This window comes from Chiloscyllium plagiosum, unplaced genomic scaffold (assembly GCF_037043375.1).
Source record: "Chiloscyllium plagiosum isolate Xiang-an unplaced genomic scaffold, Cpla_swu_hap1 HiC_scaffold_10, whole genome shotgun sequence".
Lineage (NCBI taxonomy): Eukaryota > Metazoa > Chordata > Chondrichthyes > Orectolobiformes > Hemiscylliidae > Chiloscyllium > Chiloscyllium plagiosum.
The window spans coordinates 118,713,289-118,731,415 of NW_028270148.1; the positions used below are offsets into that span (position 1 = coordinate 118,713,289).

An 18,127-nucleotide genomic window follows, 5' to 3' on the forward strand; every position below is an offset into this window, starting at 1 on the left:
CCCACCCCCCCCACCACCACCCCCCCCACCACCACCCCCCACCCCACCCCCCCACCACCACCCACCCCACCCCCCACCCCACCCCCCCACCACCACCCCCCCCACCCCACCCCCCCCACCACCACCCCCCCCACCCCACCCCCCCACCCCACCCCCCCCACCACCACCCCCCCCACCCCCACCCCCCCCACCCCCACCACCCCCCACCCCACCCCCCCACCCCACCCCCCCACCACCACCCCCCCCACCCCCCCCACCCCACCCCCACCCCCACCCCCCCCCCCCACCCCCCCCACCCCCCCACCCCACCCCCCCCACCCCACCCCCCCCACCCCCCCACCCCACCCCCCCCACCCCCCCACCCCCCACACGACCACGACCCCACCACACCCCCCCCGACCCCCCACAACCACCCCCCCACCACCACCCCCCCCACGACCACGACCCCACCACACCCCCCCCGACCCCCCACACGACCCCACCACACGACCCCCCCACACACCGTTTACCTGTCGTCGCGGCCGGTGGCTCAGCCGCCGTTCCCTGGCCGTGAGTCTGGGGAGAGTCCTCGGGCAGCGGCTCTGCCGGTTCTGTGGGTGTGGAGGAGCCGGAGCTGGATCCCGAGGCCGAGTCCCAGATCCACGGAACATGGGCTTGTTCGAGGAGTCGCCTCATGCCGCGATACTCCAGCAGCGCCGAGTAACAACTGCCGTAAACCTCCCAGCTCGGCCCCCGGAATTGCTTCATGTATTCGGTCTTCATCCGCTTGGCCATCTCCACAACCTGGGCCCGATCAGAAACCGCCCTGTTACGGAAGCTAGGGCGCGGGCGGGATCGCAAATCAAGTCCGAGGCTTCAAACTGGTGTCAGGCCCGAAGGCCGCCATTGACCTCATGACCTGCAAACGTCACTGCCGCCTGATTGGTCAGAAGAATTGGGCGGGGTTTGAGGGGGGAGGGAGAGGGGCGGGGTCTGATGTGTGGGCGGGGTTTGAGGGGGTGGGGCGTGAGGGAGAGGGGCGGGGTTTGAGGGGTTGAGGCGGGATTTGAGGGGGTGGTGGCTATGAGGGGAAGGAGTGTTGATTGGACCTTCCATGTCAGCTGACCCTTCTGGAGAAATTTGCAGGGAAAAATACTGAGAAAGTGGTCAGAATGTAATGTCCTCAAGATCCAATGGGAGAAGGTGAAGGTGATCCTGTCAGGTTGTTCAGTGAGCAGACTGTCAAAGTCATTTGGCAGAATACCTCATCACCAGAACTTTCCACTAAGCACCAAGATATCGTTTGGCAGGTGGTGAAAAGGGCATTCCATGTGAGATCCTTCATGTACACCCGGTCGGTCTACATCACCACACTCTGCTCTTGAAGTATCTGTGAGGGTTTAGAAACTGTCACACATCTCCTGCTGGAATGTGTCTTGTAAAGAATGATGGCGTGGTCAAGATTCATCCCAAGCAGCACCATGGTGTGGGATTCTATGGTTTGTTCCATGGGAAGGACACTGAGACAAATATTGACTGTACCTGGAGGACCATTAACTCGGTGAAAGACAATCTTTGGTCTGTCCGAAACTTGTTGGTTTTCCAGACCAAGATGTTGACCTCAACCGAGTATTGCAAACTGGCACATTCTGAGGTCCAAGACTATGTACTGAGGGATGCGCTAAAGCTTCGGGCAGCTGCTGCCAAAGTGCAGTGGGGAAAGACCACCGTCTGAGGACTTTCTGACAAAGTACGCTCAGCTATCAGATCTTCTCAGAGTCTAAATGTATTTAAAATATTGCTACCCTTAAGTAAGAAATGCCTTGATATTTTCTTGGAACTGCAGGAAATGTCAAATGCAAATTTCTTTTTATCCTTCACGTGAAACGACTGTACAGAAATGCTTCAGTAACTGTATTTATATAAAGATTTTTTATGAATAAAATACATTTTTGCAATAAAACAAATATGTGTGAGAGAGAAAAACAGAGTCTCTGACAGAGAGTGGGTGGGAGTGTTTCAGAGAGTTCTCTCTCTGCAGATGCTGCCACATTTTCTAAATTTCTCCAGCGCTGTCAGGTTTTCATTGCTTTTTCTGACACTTGGTCCTGATTCTGGACAGTTCCATCAGTTCCTTGCACCCAGTCCCTGCACCTTGCACTGCTGTGACATTCCTTACATCCCCTCCCCATCCCTCACGTCCCCATCCATCACCCCATCCACCCTCGCTGTTAAAGTACAGATTTGAGACGGCCCAGGAATACCTTGTGGACTTAGACCTGTAAGGTCTGTCTCGATTCGTCCCGGAGATTGTACTCTTTGGAAGTCTGGAATATAAACCTCTTACAGACTTAAGTTTAATTTTAATTATCCCCTTTATTCACCAATAGCATCACTGTTACAACATAATACTGATACCTACAAGCTAAACTAACTAGGTTCTAATAACCTAGGAGAGATGGGTACCAGCTCTTCAAGTGCCCCAGCAGACTACTCCAATGTACTGATACAAAGTGGCTTTCTTTATACAAAAGTTTGAAAAAAAATTGCATGTTCTTAATTAGACAGATAACAGTGAAAGACAATAATTTGTAAGGAAGAAAAGTTAATTGACAGGTTTGTGTACGCTTGACTAATCACTCCTACAGGCCCTAAGCCATTCATCAGGTGGGAAAAACATATCCAGCCTGCTATAAAGATAAGTTGCTATCATAAAGAGATACCAGTCTGAGCTAATTAGAGAGTCCATAAGGTAACCTTGCACAGCTCACATGTCTGACACAATTGTTTTATGAAATGGCTTCTTAACAAGGAGGGCAAACTTTTGACCATAAAATAGCTTCCCGACAGATTATGTCCATCCCGTACTCCCAATTCCTCCGCCTCCGCTGTATCTGCTCCCAGGTGGACCAGTTCCACCACAGAACACACCAGATAGCCTCCTTCTTTAGAGACCACAATTTCCCTTCCCACGTGGTTAAAGATGTCCTCCAACGCATCTCGTCCACATCCCGCACCTCCACCCTCAGATCCCACCTCTCCAACCGTAACAAGGGCAGAACGCCCCTGGTGCTCACCTTCCACCCTACCAACCTTCGCAGAAACCAAATCATCCGCTGACATTTCCGCCACCTCCAAACAGACTCCACCACCAAGGATATATTTCCCTCCCCATCCCTTTCTGCCTTCCGCAAAGACCGTTCCCTCCGTGACTACCTGGTCAGGTCCACGCCCCCCGACAACCCACCCTCCCATCCTGGCACCTTCCCCTGCCACCGCAGGAATTACAAAACCTGCGCCCACACCTCCTCCCTCACCGCCATCTAATGCCCTAAAGGAGCCTTCCACATCCATTAAAGTTTTACCTGTACGTCCACTGATATCATTTATTGTATCCGTTGCTCCCGATGCGGTCTCCTCTACATTGGGGAGACTGGATGCCTCCTAGCAGAGCGCTTTAGGGAACATCTCTGGGGCACCAGCCCAACATTTCAACTCCCCCTCCCACTCTGCCAAGGACACAGAGGTCCTGGGCCTCCTTCACCACCAGACGCCTCATCTTCTGCCTCGGAACATTTCAACCCCAGGGCATCAACGTGGGCTTCAACAGTTTCCTCATTTCCCCTTCCTCCACCTCACCCCACCCCACCCCAGTTCCAAACTTCCAGCTCAGCACTATCCCCATGACTTGTCCTACCTGCCTATCTTCTTTTCCACCTATCCACTCCCCCCCAACCTATCACCTTCATCCCCTCCCCCACTCACCTATTGTACTCTATGCTACTCTCTCCCCACCCCCACCCTCCTCTCACTTATCTCTCCACCCTTCAGGCTCTCTGCCTTTATTCCTGATGAAAGGCTTTTGCCCGAAACGTTGATTTTACTGCTCCTCGGATGCTGCCTGAACTGCTGTTATTTTTCAGCACCACTCTAATCTAGAATCTCTTCAATGTCAGGTTTAGAATAATTTTAAGCTGGGAGCAGATTCCTGCTTTTTATCTTAAGCACAGAATCATTCTGTACCTGAGGCTGAAATGTTACTGCAAGATTGTATTTAAAATGATTAATTAGTCTCGAATTAAACATGCCTTCTTTTCAAGTTTGTGATTCAAATTCAAATAAGATATAAGATCTGATTAGTTAGAATTGACAATGGGGCAGTCTGTAAGGTCTGTAGAGTGGTCTGTAAGAACAGCAAGTAAGTTAAGGCTTCATCAATATTACCTTTTACAGAGTTTGTATTTAATAACCGATAATGGCTACTCAATATCATCATAAAGTCCCAAAATGCAATTGAATTCAATCCATAGCAGATAAGCACTAAGAGTTAATTTTCTACTGGCACCAACAGCCTCAGCACTAAAATGGTCCCTCCCTGTAGTGTCCTTTTGAACTCTCAAGTCAGCAAAGATTTTTTTTCTCTGTGTCTGCCCCGCTTGCAAGGGGTGAGAAGGATCCATTATAATTGGCAGCATCTGACCGTTAATTACAAAGCTTTTGATCGTACCAGATTTCGTTTCAGGGTCAGAATCAAACACTGTCATTAATTTCACAAGGGAGCAGCTGTGAATGTTATCACTTGGTGTCCTGTTCACACAGATTTACTGATGGTAAGGCAAGTGTTCTTAACTGTCTTACAGCATCCTGTTATCACTTGGTGAGCCTAGGTGTCCCTATCTTTTGCATTCTTTAAGATCCCCCCTTTTATGAGACTTCCTGCCTGTCTATTTTCTAGTGCAGTAAATGTGTTATATAATTCAGCATTATATTTTAGTCTAAATGTTTAAAGACAAGTTTTAAGGCTATAGAATTTCTCATTGCCACCCCCACCTCTATCCCCTAGCATGATATGAAACCCTCACAACCAACCCCATCAATGCCCTTCGTCTACTTGACATTCCCCAGCTCCCAATCTCACTGCATCCACCCCAAAGGTGTTCTCCCAACCCCCACCTCTCCAAGGATAAAACCTTTCTCTCTATCTCCCCCCCCCCCGACTCCTCCTCCGCCCCTCCCCCCACCCATCAAAGGTGTGACACCATAATATATTACCTCCCAAGTTACAATAATTTTCAAGTTTTAGGTTATACTTTCAGTTGTAGTATCATGCAGAGTCAGATCTCGTAAGATTCTTCTAATTTAATTAATTTAGAAAGGTATAAATGACAAACTTCATATACCTTCTATCACTAGTCACCTCTGGCTCCTTGAAATTACAAAATTATAACTTTTGTTTTGTAGTTATTAAACATGGACATGTCAATGAAGGGACAATTGATCAGTTTCTTAAAACAATATTTTGCAAACAAATTGCTGAACTGAGGAGATGGAGTGATGAGTACATACCTTAATTAAGCTAATGATCCATTAGACAAATTTCAATTGCTACTTTTCCCTGAGAAAGAAAAACAAACATCTCCAATAATAGTAGAATGTTTCACGCAGCGAGTTCACAAGGTGATTCAGAGGACTGGTGTATTTACACACTTTGCAGTTGGTGCAAATTGTGTTCCAATTACTTCCGCCAGTTAGAACCTGCTGGATGACATGAAGCAAATGTAGAGGTAAATTTTGGAATTGGGCAACGGGTCAGCTCAAAGTCAGTATAAATAAAACTAACATCAATGAAGTGTCGGTACAATTAAGGATTAGACCATAAGAAATGGGAACAGCAGTAGGTCATTCAGCACCTCTGTCATTCAATAGGAACATAGCTAATCTGATATTCCTCATATCCATTTTTTGCTCTTTTCCTGTAACCCTTTATTCCTCTAATGAGCAAGAATATATTTATCTCAGCCTTAAGTATACACAAAGACTCTACCCCAACAGCTCTCACGGGCAAGGAGTTCTAAAGACTTTGAACCTGCTACGAGAAAAAAATTCCTTCTCATCTCAGTCTTAAATTGGCACCCTGCTCTTCTGAGACTATACCCTCTGATCCAAAACTCTCCATTGAGGAGAAACGTATTCTCTGCATTTACCCTGTCAAACCTCTTCAGGAATGTTATATGTTGATCTCATTACTCTGCATTACCATTTACTCTGATTACCTTTCACCCCCTGTGAGAAGAGAGGTGATAGAAGTGATGGGAGTTGTGTACAGGTAAAATGCGGGGAAGAAAATAAGTCATGAGGTAGAAAAGGCATGTAAAAATGGCACAATTATAATCATTATTGGGACTTCAATATGCAGTTGGACTAAGAAAATTAGATTAGTAGCAGATCTCAAGACAAGGAACTTTTGGAATGTCTACAAGACTTTTTTTGGAGCAGTATGTGGTAGAGCCCATTAAGCAACAAACAATTCTGGATGTGGTGATGTGTAATGAGGCAGACTTGATTAGGCAGCTGAAAGTGAAGGAGCCCCTAGGGAGCAGTGACCATAATATGATTGAATTTGTGGTGAAGCTGGAATCAGTGTAATGGTATTACAATTGAGTAAAGATAACTACAAAGATGTGAGAGAGAAGCTGGCTGTAGTTGATTGAAAGGGAGCCTTGCAAGAAAGACGGTGGAGCAGCAATGGCAATTTGGGAAGCACAATAACAATTCATCCTAAGGAAGAAGAAACTTAGTAATGGGAGGATGAGGCAACCTCGGTTCACAAGGGAAGTAAGTGAACAGCATAAAAGCAAAAGAGGAAGCATAAAATATGGTGAAGATTAGTGGGAAGTCAGAGGTTTAGGAATCCTTTAAAAATCAACAGAAGAAAACTAAAGCAATAAGGGGTAGAAGATGAAATGTGAGGAGTAAGCAAGCTAGTAATATTAAAGAAGATTTCAAGAGTTTTACATAGCTGAAAGGTAAGAAAGAGGCAAAAGTGGACAGTAGACAACTGGAAAATGAGATTGGAGAAGTAGTAATGGGGAACAAAGAAATGATGGAGGAACTGAATAGGTACGTCGCATCAGTTTTAACAGTGGAAGGCACCAGCAACATACAAGAACTTTGAGAAATTCAGGAGGCAGAGGTGAGTATAATGGCCATAACTAAGGGGAAGGTGCAGGGGAAGTTGAAAGGTCTGAAAGTGGATAACTTACCCAGACCAGATGGACTATACCCCACAGTTCTGAAGGAGATAGCTCATAAGATTGTAGAGGCATTGACAATGATCTTTCAGGAATCACTGGAGTCAGAAACTACAAAATGGTTACTGTAACACCCGTGTTTAAGAAAGGAAGGAAGCTAAAGACAGGAAACTATAGACCAGCGAGCCTGATCTCAGTTGTTGGTAAGATTTTAGAGTCCATTATTAAAGAGGAGATTGCAGAGCACTTGGAAGTGCATGGTAAAATAGGGCTAAGTCAGCACAGTTTCATCAAGGGGAAATCATGCTTGACAAATCTGTTGGAATTCTTTGAGAAGGTAACGAGCAATTTAAACAAAGGAGAGCCAGTGGATGTGATCTTTTTGGATTTCCAGGAGGCCTTTGACAAGGTGCTGCAGAGGAAGTTGCTAATAAGAAAAGAGCCCATGGTGTTATAGGTAAGGTACTGTATGTATAGAGGATCGGCTGACTGGCAGAAGGCAGAGGATGAGGATAAAGAAGTCCTTTCCAGGATGGCAACTAGTGACTAGTAGAGTTTTGCAGGGGTCAGAGTTGGGACCACAACTATTCACATTATATATTAACAATCTGAATGAAGGAACTGAGGGTATTGTTGCTTTGTTTGCAGATGACACAAAAATAGGTGAAGGGACAGGTAGTTTGGAGGCAGCAGAAGGACATAAACAGGCAAGGAGAATGAGCGAAGTGGCAGATGGAATACAGTGTGGAAAGTGTATATACATTTTGGTTGGAAGAAAAGAAGTGTAGACTATTTTATAAATGAGGAAAGGCTTCAAAAATCTGAAGTGCAAAGGGACTAGCAAATCGTATTTCAGGATTCTGTTAAGGTTAATATGGAGTTTTAGTTGGCAGTTAGGAAGGCAAATGCAATGTTGGCATCCATTTCAAGAGGGCTAGAAAACAAGCACAGATATATACTGCTGAGGCTGTATAAGGCTCTGGTCAGACCACCTTTGGAATTTTGAGAGTGATTTTGTGCACCATATCTAAGAAGGATGTGTTGGCAGTGGAGGGGATCCAGAGGAGGTTTAGAAGAATTATTTCAGGAATGAAAGTCTTGTCATATGATGAGCCATTGAGGCCTCTTGTCTGTACTCTATTGAGTTCAGAAGGATGTAGGGGGATAATAGACAATAGACAATAGACAATAGGTGCAGGAGTAGGCCATTCTGCCCTTCGAGCCTGCACCACCATTCAATATGATCATGGATCTGATTGAAACTTACAGAATACTGAGAGGCCTGGATAGTGTGGATATGGAGCAGATGTTTCCTCTAGTAGGAGTGACGAGGACCTGAGGGCACAGCCCCAGAGTGAAGGTATGATCCTTTAGAATTGAGATGAGGAGGAATTTCTAAAGCCAGAGCGTGGTGAATCTGTGGAAATCATTGCTGCAGAGGGCTATGGAGGCAAAGTCATTAGTGTATTTAAGCCAGAGATAGATAGGTTCTTGGTAAGTAAGGATATGAAGGGTTATGGGTAGAAGGCAGGATATGGGGTCGAGAAACATATCTGCCATGATTGAATGATAGTGCAGACTCAGTGGGTTAAATGGCCTAATTCTGCTCATACACCTTATCGTATTACCATCTATTTTCAATTAATAATTCACCATCTCACTTTTTACAGGACTAATTCTTACTTTGTTAACTAATTTTTAATTATTTCTCAAAACTCTTAACATCTGTTTTCATACATTAACTTTTGCAGGAGAAAGTGAGGACTGCAGATGCTGGAGATCAGAGCTGAAAAAGTGTTGCTGGAAAAGCGCAGCAGGTCAGGCAGCATCCAAGGAACAGGAGAATCGACGTTTCGGGCATAATTAGATTAGATTCCCTACAGTGTGGAAACAGGCCCTTCGGCCCAACAAGTCCGACCCTCCGAAGAGTAACCCACCCTGATTAATGCACCGAACAACTATGGACAATTTAGCATGGCCAGTTCACCTAACCTGCATATCTATAGAATGTGGGAGGAAACCAGAGCACCCGGAGGAAACCCACGCAGACCGGGGAGAATGTGCAAACTCCACACAGACAGTCGCTCAAGGCTGGAATTGAATCTGGGACCCTGGTGCTGTAAGAAATATTGCACCTAATTTTATGACCTGTCATCCATATAAGTTTAATACAATGTTTTACCTTTTTTAGTTAACAATATATAGTAAGAAATATTGCAAAATGTTTCACAAAATCATAAATCAGACAAAAGTTGACAACATTTACCTGAAGAATTTTTTAGTTTTCTTCTTGCAACCTGCAAAAGGTGAAGTGAAAGATGCATGAATCACTTTATGAGTTTCACAGTGCTGGAGATTTTGTGACTCCTAATAAACTGATAGGGGACCAAGAGAAACAAGAGGGAAATTATTAATGTCATTAATTTTCAAGGAACATAGAGACCCGAATACTTGTCACCCACTGATGCTCTGATAGTGTGTAACACTGACTGATCTCAGGGGAATTTTATTGGAGCACCAATAACTTGGTTGTTTTTACTTATTCATATAATATATACTCATATTCATATATAATTCATATTCATATATAAGCTCATTGGTTTTATTTATTCATTCTCAGGGTCACTGTTGTGGTTGGAACTTACAGTTGCCTCACCAGTCTGGATCTGGATCCACCTTCATTGAGGTTGCAATATTCTGCCCGATACCGGAGATTACAGCAAGAAATGTGAAGCTGGCAGTCAGGGATACCGAGATGGAAATGTGTTGTTGGAAAAGCGCAGCAGGTCAGGCAGCATCTAGGGAACAGGAGAATTGACGTTTCGGGCATTAGCCCTTCTTCAGGAATGGGTTAGGATTAGGGATAGCCCACAATCACTGGATGCAGCAGGTTGTCAACCCATCATACAGGAGGAAGTCCCATCTCAGATCAGAGTGTAGTCTTTGGAACATCGCCAGGAGCAGTGGCCACTGCTGGGACTACAAACTGTACCCAGAGTCAAAGGGTAGAACTTAATAATTGGATTTGTAGGTGAAGGGTCTGTAAAATACTCAGATGATCTTCCCACCATTCCCCTGCTCACCCCCAATCTGTCTGCACCTTCCTGGGGGTGGGAAAGGCCTGCAAGAGGGATGGAAACTTCTTTTCAATGCAGTTAATGCACCTGGGGGATAGACAGCATCAATGAGGACGTATTCTTTGCCACTTGTTAAATTTTGCCCAAAATGCTGGAGACCAGGACACAGGTAAGTTCAGGGTCTTACTGTGGGAGTGGGATCATAATTATAAGTATAAGCAGGGTACGAACACCGAGAACCTACTGTTAATGTGTCTTGGGGGTGGGGTATCAAAATCCATAGTACCACCTCAGCTTCAGTTCTGACTTAGCTATCAGCCAAGGTCAGGTGAATTGGCCATGCTAAATTGCCTGTAGTGTTAGGTAAGGGGTACATGTAGGGGTATGGGTGGGTTGCGCTTTGTCGGGGCGGTGTGGACTTGTTGGGCTGAAGGGCCTGTTTCCACACTGTAAGTAATCTAAGTAATCCATCCATCAACTTTCCTGGGACAAGCAAAAGCTCAGCCTTTATTTTCAATCCCTAAAACTTCATTTCTGTTGTTGATGAGCTTCCTGTTAGAGATCACATTGTGTCCCAGTTATCTCAGGGAAGAAGATAGTGCCTTTCTTTGATTTCAGGTTAACCATCTTTGAAAATGGTCAGTAAATATAGAGATCTGTGAGCTATGCTTTAGTGATGGATTGGAGCTGAGAAGCTGACATAAATGTTCAAACTAATTCTGTGAAAAGAGAAAGGATGTAAAAATTAAAATAGAATCTATTTTTCCTGTATATTAAGAAAGCTTTCACCAGAATCTGTAATATTTTATTCATTAGAAATCGCATCTCACACATTTCTATATTTGTGTTCAGAGCACAGACATGGATTCCTCTCTGAAGTCTCACAGACACCTTGATGAAGAGAATGAAAAGCATTGCCAAAGGATTAATGCTGGAAAAATGTTCCTCGGTAGTAAACACCATGTGGGATTCCTACCACAAGTTCTTGCACTCTCCAAAAGGTAAATGTTAAATTGTCAAATCTTAAATTCAAATTTTAATTTATCAATTATATTTCATATATGTGTGTGTGATAATTAAACAGAAGCTGAAAATCAGAGCAAGTAACAAGAATTTACCTATACTTGTGATTTTTAGAAAACTTTCTCCGTTTTGTGCTGAAAATAGTTGGAGACAGTTAGGTGATGGGTTCATAATCAAAAGACTAAGGTCAGCTAAAGATATTTTTGTGTAGCCCTACTCTTTCTGGCCCTATCATTATAAATAAATGCTGTCTTTGGGCTCCTATTCAACAAGACTAGAAGCTATACTGTGTGTTACATACATGAGACCAAGAATAGTTTCTTGCTTTCTCCCTGTAACCCTTGATCCCCTTACTAGTCAAGAACCTATCTCTGTCTTAAATACATTCAATGACTTGGTCTGTGGCAATGAGTTCCACAGATTCACCTTCCCTCAATGAAGATATCCCTCATTGTCTCGGTTCTAAAGGGTCATCCCTTCAATCTGAGGCTGTGCCTTGGGTCCTAGACTCTCCTATTAATGAAAACATCTTCTGTGCGTCCACTCTATCCAGGCCAGTCGGAAATTTGTAAGTTTCAATCAGATCCCCCCCCTCATCCTGCTAAACTCTATTGAGTACACACCCAGAGTCTTCACCCACTCCTCATACAAAACGCCTTTTGTCCCCAAGATCATTCTTGCAAACCTCTTTTGGATCCCCTCCAAAGTCAGCACATTCTTCCTTAGATACAGTGCCCAGTACTGCTCAGGCATATGCTACTTTCTCCCCACCTCCACCCTCCTCTCATTTATCTCTCCACCCTGCAGGCACTCTGCCTCTATTCCTGATTAAAGGCTTTTACCCGAAACATCGATTTTCCTGCTTCTCAGATGCTGCCTGAACTCCAGTACTGCTCAGCATATTCCAAATACAGTCTGACCAGAGCCTTTTACAGTCTCAGCAGTACATCTCTGCTCTTGTATTCTAGCCCTTTTATAATGAATGCCAACATTGCCTTTGCCTTCCTAACAACCAACTGAACCTGCATGTTAACCTTAAGAGAATCCTGAATGAGGACTCCTAAGGTCCTTTTGTATTTCAGATTTCCAAAGCCTTACCTCATTTGAAAATAGTGCATAACTCTATTCTTCCTACCAAAGTGTATATCTCACAGTTTTGCGCATTGAATTCCATCTGTCACTTGTTTTCCCACTGTCCTAGCATGCCCAAGTCCTTCTGCAGCCTCCCCACTTCCTCAGCATGACCTGCCCCTCCAACTATCTTTGTTCTAAATTTACAGATGACACAATACTCTCAGTTCCTTCGTCCAGATCGTTACTGTATAATGCGAATAGTTGTGGTCTTAACACTGAACCCTGCAGAACTCCAATAGTCACCAGTTGAAAAGATCCCTTTATACCCACGCTCTGCCATTTGCCAGTCAGCCAATACTCTATCCATGCCCGTACCTTGCCCCTAAAATCATGGGCCCTTTTTGTTTGGCAGCCTCGTCAAAGGCCTCCTGGAAATCCAAAATACATTGCATCCACTGGCCCTCCTTTGTCTAACTTGCTCATTACCTCCTCAAAGAAGTCTAACAAATTTGTCAGGCATGACTTGCCCTTGATCAGGCCATGATGATTCACCCCAATTTTCCATGCACTTCCAAGTACTGTGCAATCTCATCCTGAATAGTGGACTCTAAAATCTTACCAACGACCTAGGTTAGGTGAACCGGCCTATAGTTTCCTTTCTTTTGCCTCCCTCCCTTCTTAAACAGGGCTGTGACATTAGCCATTTTCCAGTCCTATGGGACCCTCCCTGATTCCAGTGATTCCTGTAAGATTAACATCAATATCTATATAGTTTCATCAGCTATCTCCTTCAGAATTCTAGGCTGTAGTCACACTTTCCAGCTCCCTGAGCACTTAGAGTCATAAAGTCAATCATCCTTAATGATGGGCACTACGCTGACTTCTACCCCTGACTCTACTGGTCTGTTACTGGTGTTTTCCGATAGAAGACTGATACAAAGTATCTATTCAGTTCCTCCACCATTTCTTTGTTTTGCATTGCTACTTTCCAACCTCATTTTCCTGTGATCCAATGTCCACTTTTGCCTCTCTCTTATCTTTTATATATCAAAAGAATCTCTGCAGTCTCCTTTCCATTACTAGCTAGTTTATCTTTATATTTCATCTTCTTCCCACATATTGCTTTTCTAGTTGTCCTCTGCTAGTTTTTAAAGGTTTCCCAATGCTCTGGCTTGGCACTAATTTATACCAAATTGTATACTTTTTCTTTTGCTTTTCTACTGTTCCTGACTTCCCTTGTCAGCCGGTTGTCTCGAACTCCCCTTGAACCTCCCAAATTACCCCCAGAAACTCCTGCCTTTGCTGCTTCACCATCTTCCCTGTTAGGCTCCCCTTCCAATCAACTCAGGCCAGCTCCTCTCTCATGTCTTTGTAATTACATTTACTCAATTGTAATACTATTATATCTGATTCCGGTTTCTCTCTCTCAAACTGTAGGGTGAATTCTATCATATTATGGTCACTGCCCCCTCCAGATTCTTTCACCTAAAGTTCCCTAATCAAATCTGCCTCATTACACATCACCAAATCAGGAATTGCCCATCCCCTTGGGGGATCTACCACAAACAAAATCTGCTCAAACAAAAATCTCGTAGATATTTCACAAATTTCTTTTCATTGAGACATAGAGTCATGGAGATGTACAGCACCAGGAAACAGATCCTTCAGTCCAACCATCCATGCCAACCAGATATCCCAAACCAATCTAGTCCCACCTGCCAGCACCCGGCCCATCTCCCTCCAAACCCTTCCTATTCACATACCCATCCAAATGCCTTTTAAATGTTGCAATTGTACCAGCCTCCACCACTTCCTCTGGCAGCTCATTCCATACACGTACCACCCTCTGCGTGAAAAAGTTGCTCCTTAGGTCTCTTTTATATCTTTCTCTTCTCACCCTAAACTTATTTACCCTATCCATGCCCCTCATAATTTTGTAAACCTCTATAAGGTCACTCCTCAGCCTCCGACGCTCCAAGGAAAACAGCCCCAGCCTGTTCAGCCTCACCTATAACTCAAATCCTCCAACCCTGGCAGCATCTTTGTAAATCTTTTCTGAACCCTTTCAAATTTCACAACATCTTTCCGATAGGAAGAAGACCAGAATTGCATGCAATATTCCAACAGTAGCCTAACCAATGTCCTGTGAGGCCGCAACATAACCTCCCTACTCCTGTACTCAATGCTCTGACCAATAAAAGAAAGCATACCAAACGCCTTCTTCACTGTCCTATCTACCTGCGACTCCACTTTCAAGGAGCTATGAACCTGCATTCCAAGGTCTCTTTGTTCAGCAACACTCCCTAGGACCTTACTATTAAATTCATAAGTCCTGCTAAGATTTGCTTTCCCAAAATGCAACATCTCGCATTTATCTGAATTAAACTCCATCTGCCACTTCTCAGCCCATTTGGCCCATCTGATCAAGATCCTGTTGTAATCTGAGGTAACTTTCTTCACTGTCCACTACACCTCCAATTTTGGTGTCATCTGCCAGCTTACTAATTGTACCTCTTATGCTTATATCCAAATCATTTATATAAATGACAAAAAGTAGAGGACCAAGCACCGATCCTTGTGGTACTCCACTGGTCACAGGCCTCCAATCTGAAAAACAACCCTCCACTATCACCCTCTGTCGTCTATCTTTGAGCTAGTTCTGTATCCAAATGGCTAGTTCTCCCTGTATTCCGTGAAATCTAAACTTACTAACTAGTCTCCCATGGGGAATCTTGTCAAACACCTTACTAAAGTCCATATAGATCACATCTATTGCTCTGCCCTCATCAATCCTCTTTGTTACTTCTTCAAAAAACTCAATCAAGTTTTTGTTGGATTCGCTACCAACCTGGTTTTTCAAGGCCACTTGCATATTGAAGTCCCTCATGATTATTGTAATGGTGGCTTTCCTGCATGCCTTTTCCATCTCCTGATTTATTTTCTGACCCACATACTGACGACTGCTAGGAAAAATTTACACAACTCCCATCAAGGTCTTTTTTCCTTAGTGGTTCCTCAACTTTACCCTCATAATTTCTACATCTGATGATTCTGTAATTGCTTCTCACTGCAAGGCAACCCTGGTCCCTCTGCCAATCCTTTTGATAGGATGTGTATTCTTGGGTATTTGGTTCTCATTCCCAATACCGTTGCAACCTTGTGATGCCCACAACATCATAGCCACCAATCTCAGTTATCTTGTTTACTGTGTGCATTTAAGTACAACACCCTCAGACTGCTGGGTGCCTCCATGGACTTTGGTGAGGACTCAGCCCAATATGGGCCAAACTCAGACAAGTGAGGCTAGGTTAGTTTGGAAAACCTGATCGGCATGGATGAGTTGGATCAAAGGGTCTGTTTCTGTGCTGTATGATTCCATGACCCCTTCCCCAAGACTTTGAGACATGGCTGTTTGCTTGCTGCACTTGGCAGTTTGCTGCATAAACTGCTGGCATATGGTGCAGGTGTGAGATTAACACAGCACACTGCCATATAGCAGAGATACACCCCCTTGACTGAGGACTGCTGACCCATGGATACTGTTTGTTTTGTATCATTGTGCTAATTGGCACAGCCAAGAAAGGCATGGATAGTGCAAGCATGCACATTTCAGATGCCAGTGTCTCTGGACGAGAGAGACATGAGATGCTGTTTGGTTCTGAACAATATGGAGACTCTTCAGAGCCAGTGGAGAGCTACAGTCACCAGAAATCTGGTCTATCTGCCATATCAAGAATGCAGATGATGATCTTATTTGGTAAGATAGGAAGCTAAATGTTAATGAAGTGAATTGTGACATTAATAAGGTGTTTAGCAAACTATAATCCATTTCATTGTCAACTCACTACTGCCTAATGAGAAATTCCTCTCATCTATCAGCAAATGCATAAAGATGCAGCAAGTTGCTCCCGACATTGAGATAAACCTCATCAGACTTCTTGCACGATTTTGTTTCAAATCTCGCCCTGCCTTTCAAGCCAAAGATTCAGTGTGATGACTTTCTCAGGGGTGAAAGGATCAATTCCTGTGCCTCGGTTGAGGGTGGATGATCTGTCCAGTTCTGTGAGATTTTGGAAGCAGTTTGAGGCAGGCATTTAGGATCAACCACATTGAGGGTGTGGAGTCACATGTGGGCCAGACCAGGTAAGGATGGCAGATTCCTTCTCTGAAGGACATGAGTGAATCAACTCACTGCCATCTTCTTCAGGGCAATTAGGAATTGGCAATAAATGCTCACCCAAGAGCAAATACAAAAAAACTTCATGGTCACTATTAGAGTAGTTTTTAATTCCTGATTTATTAAATTAATTTAAATTTCACCATCTGCCATGGTGTAATATGAACACATATCCCCAGAACATTAGCCCTGGCTTCTGGCGCAACTAGATCAGTGACATCAAACTACACCACTTTGTGAATAGAGGGAACAAATCTTTAATGTAATTAACAAATGACAAAACAGTGCCATGAAAAATGTGTCAAACAGTGATGGGTTAGGATCTGAAATGCACTGCCTGTAAATGTGGTGGAGGGAGGTTCAGTTGGTGCTTTCAAAAGACAATGGGATCATCTGAAAAGGAAAAACTTTCAGAGCTGTGGGGAAAAGACAGGGTGGCACCACTGTAAATTGATCTTACAGAGGACCAGCATTGACATGATGGCTGAATGGCCTCCTTCTGTGCTGTACAACAACATAATGATTTGTCCTGTTCATGCTGTGAAGCTTTACTTTAATTCTGCTTACCCTCATTTGGTGTAACTTCAAGAGTTCTTTGATCTTGCACTTTTTCAAACAATTTTTTCTGTGTACTCTGAGTTGGGCTCACTGCAATTTTATTCTTCTTTGTATTCTTCTTTTTTGTAGCCAAGCCTGGAATGAAGACACTGCTGGTTTCTCCTTCAATGATCTGATCCTTTGGCTCTGGAACACTCTGATTTTGAAATAAGAAGTGTGATATGATGTTGATCAAGAATTCTTTTTTATTGTAAAATACTTAGCATTTAACAAGAACGTAGATCTGTGCCCAGATCATCTAGTGAGCTCCCAGCAGGAGATACAGCTGTATAATGGTTTGATTTTTTGTTATTCTCTATTGGGGATGCAGTTATTGTTCTGTGTCAAGATTAATATTCACTTCAACAGCTTCAGTTGATGCAGTGTGAATGACTGTGACACCACCACGGATTAGTCTGTCAGGGCAGGAGTTCAGTCTGTGGTCGATGGTCAGACTTGGCCGGCCACAGTCACAATTCCAGCTGCTCGTTATGTTACACTTATGGAGCAAATGATCACTTCTTCCTCCTCCATCCTCAAACATTTGAGGATTGTCCAGATTTTTCCTGGATGGTTGAAACCTGGGACTTTGCTGCTTGGGTTAATTACCAGGTAGTGTTTGACAATGTATAGGACAAGGTGCAGCTGTCACTGGTTTGCAGAGTATGGGATGTTTTCCAGTGGTGACTATGGCATTTCAGATAATCCTAGGAGTTTTTTTAAGGTCCTGTGTCATTGGGAGTGCATTGTTAACTGTCGATCAGTACTTTCTTTGAGGAGGCTGATTTCCTGGCAACACCAAGAAGTTCAATGGGTGCTAGAACAGACATTTGAGATGTTTTACTTTTAATGTCCTAGTAATAATTCTCATGACTTCCTATCAGTGATTAGTTACCATATTATAGCAGCTCCTGAGTTAGGTTGAGCAATAGTATTCAATTGCTGGGCAGACTTCCTGATGAAGGGCTTTTGCCCAAAACGTTGATTTTCCTGCTCCTTGGATGCTGCCTGACTTGCTGTGCTTTTCCAACACCACTCTAATCTTGACTGTGATCTCCAGCATCTGCAACTCACTTTCACCTAGACTTCACCTGATCAAGGAGCAGCACTCTGAAAATTAGTGCTTCCAAATAAACTTGTTGGACTATGACCTGGTGTTGTGTGGTTTT

At 44.0% G+C, this 18,127-nt stretch overlaps 2 protein-coding genes and 1 long non-coding RNA gene across 5 annotated transcripts in view; 1 reads left to right on the top strand and 2 right to left on the bottom strand.

The window, feature by feature from the left end:
• The window catches only part of LOC122557463 (centriole, cilia and spindle-associated protein-like), a 9,892-nt gene extending 8,995 nt beyond the window's left edge, over positions 1-897 (bottom strand). Inside the window, exon 1 of the mRNA XM_087991719.1 lies at positions 510-897. Within this exon, the coding sequence (XP_087847845.1) occupies positions 510-774 (265 nt within the window). The 5' untranslated portion in view covers positions 775-897. The remainder of the gene's footprint in view (positions 1-509) is intronic.
• Positions 898-5,038: 4,141 nt separating this feature from the next.
• Positions 5,039-18,127, bottom strand: part of LOC148149069 (uncharacterized) — a 37,203-nt gene continuing 24,114 nt past the window's right edge. For 2 of the 3 annotated variants that reach the window (XM_087991723.1, XM_087991721.1), the window contains exons 3-5: positions 16,929-17,115; positions 9,277-9,307; positions 5,039-5,517 (exon numbers count right to left, since the gene is read on the bottom strand). In XM_087991723.1, the coding sequence (XP_087847849.1) occupies positions 5,508-5,517; positions 9,277-9,307; positions 16,929-17,115 (228 nt within the window). In that variant the 3' untranslated portion in view covers positions 5,039-5,507. The remainder of the gene's footprint in view (positions 5,518-9,276; positions 9,308-16,928; positions 17,116-18,127) is intronic. The other variant, XM_087991722.1, reaches the window with a different exon arrangement.
• LOC122557036 (uncharacterized) lies at positions 6,695-18,086 on the top strand. Its single transcript, XR_006313735.2, has 5 exons — positions 6,695-6,952; positions 8,762-9,129; positions 9,631-9,796; positions 10,940-11,088; positions 17,049-18,086. It is a non-coding gene; the product is annotated as an uncharacterized LOC122557036 (long non-coding RNA).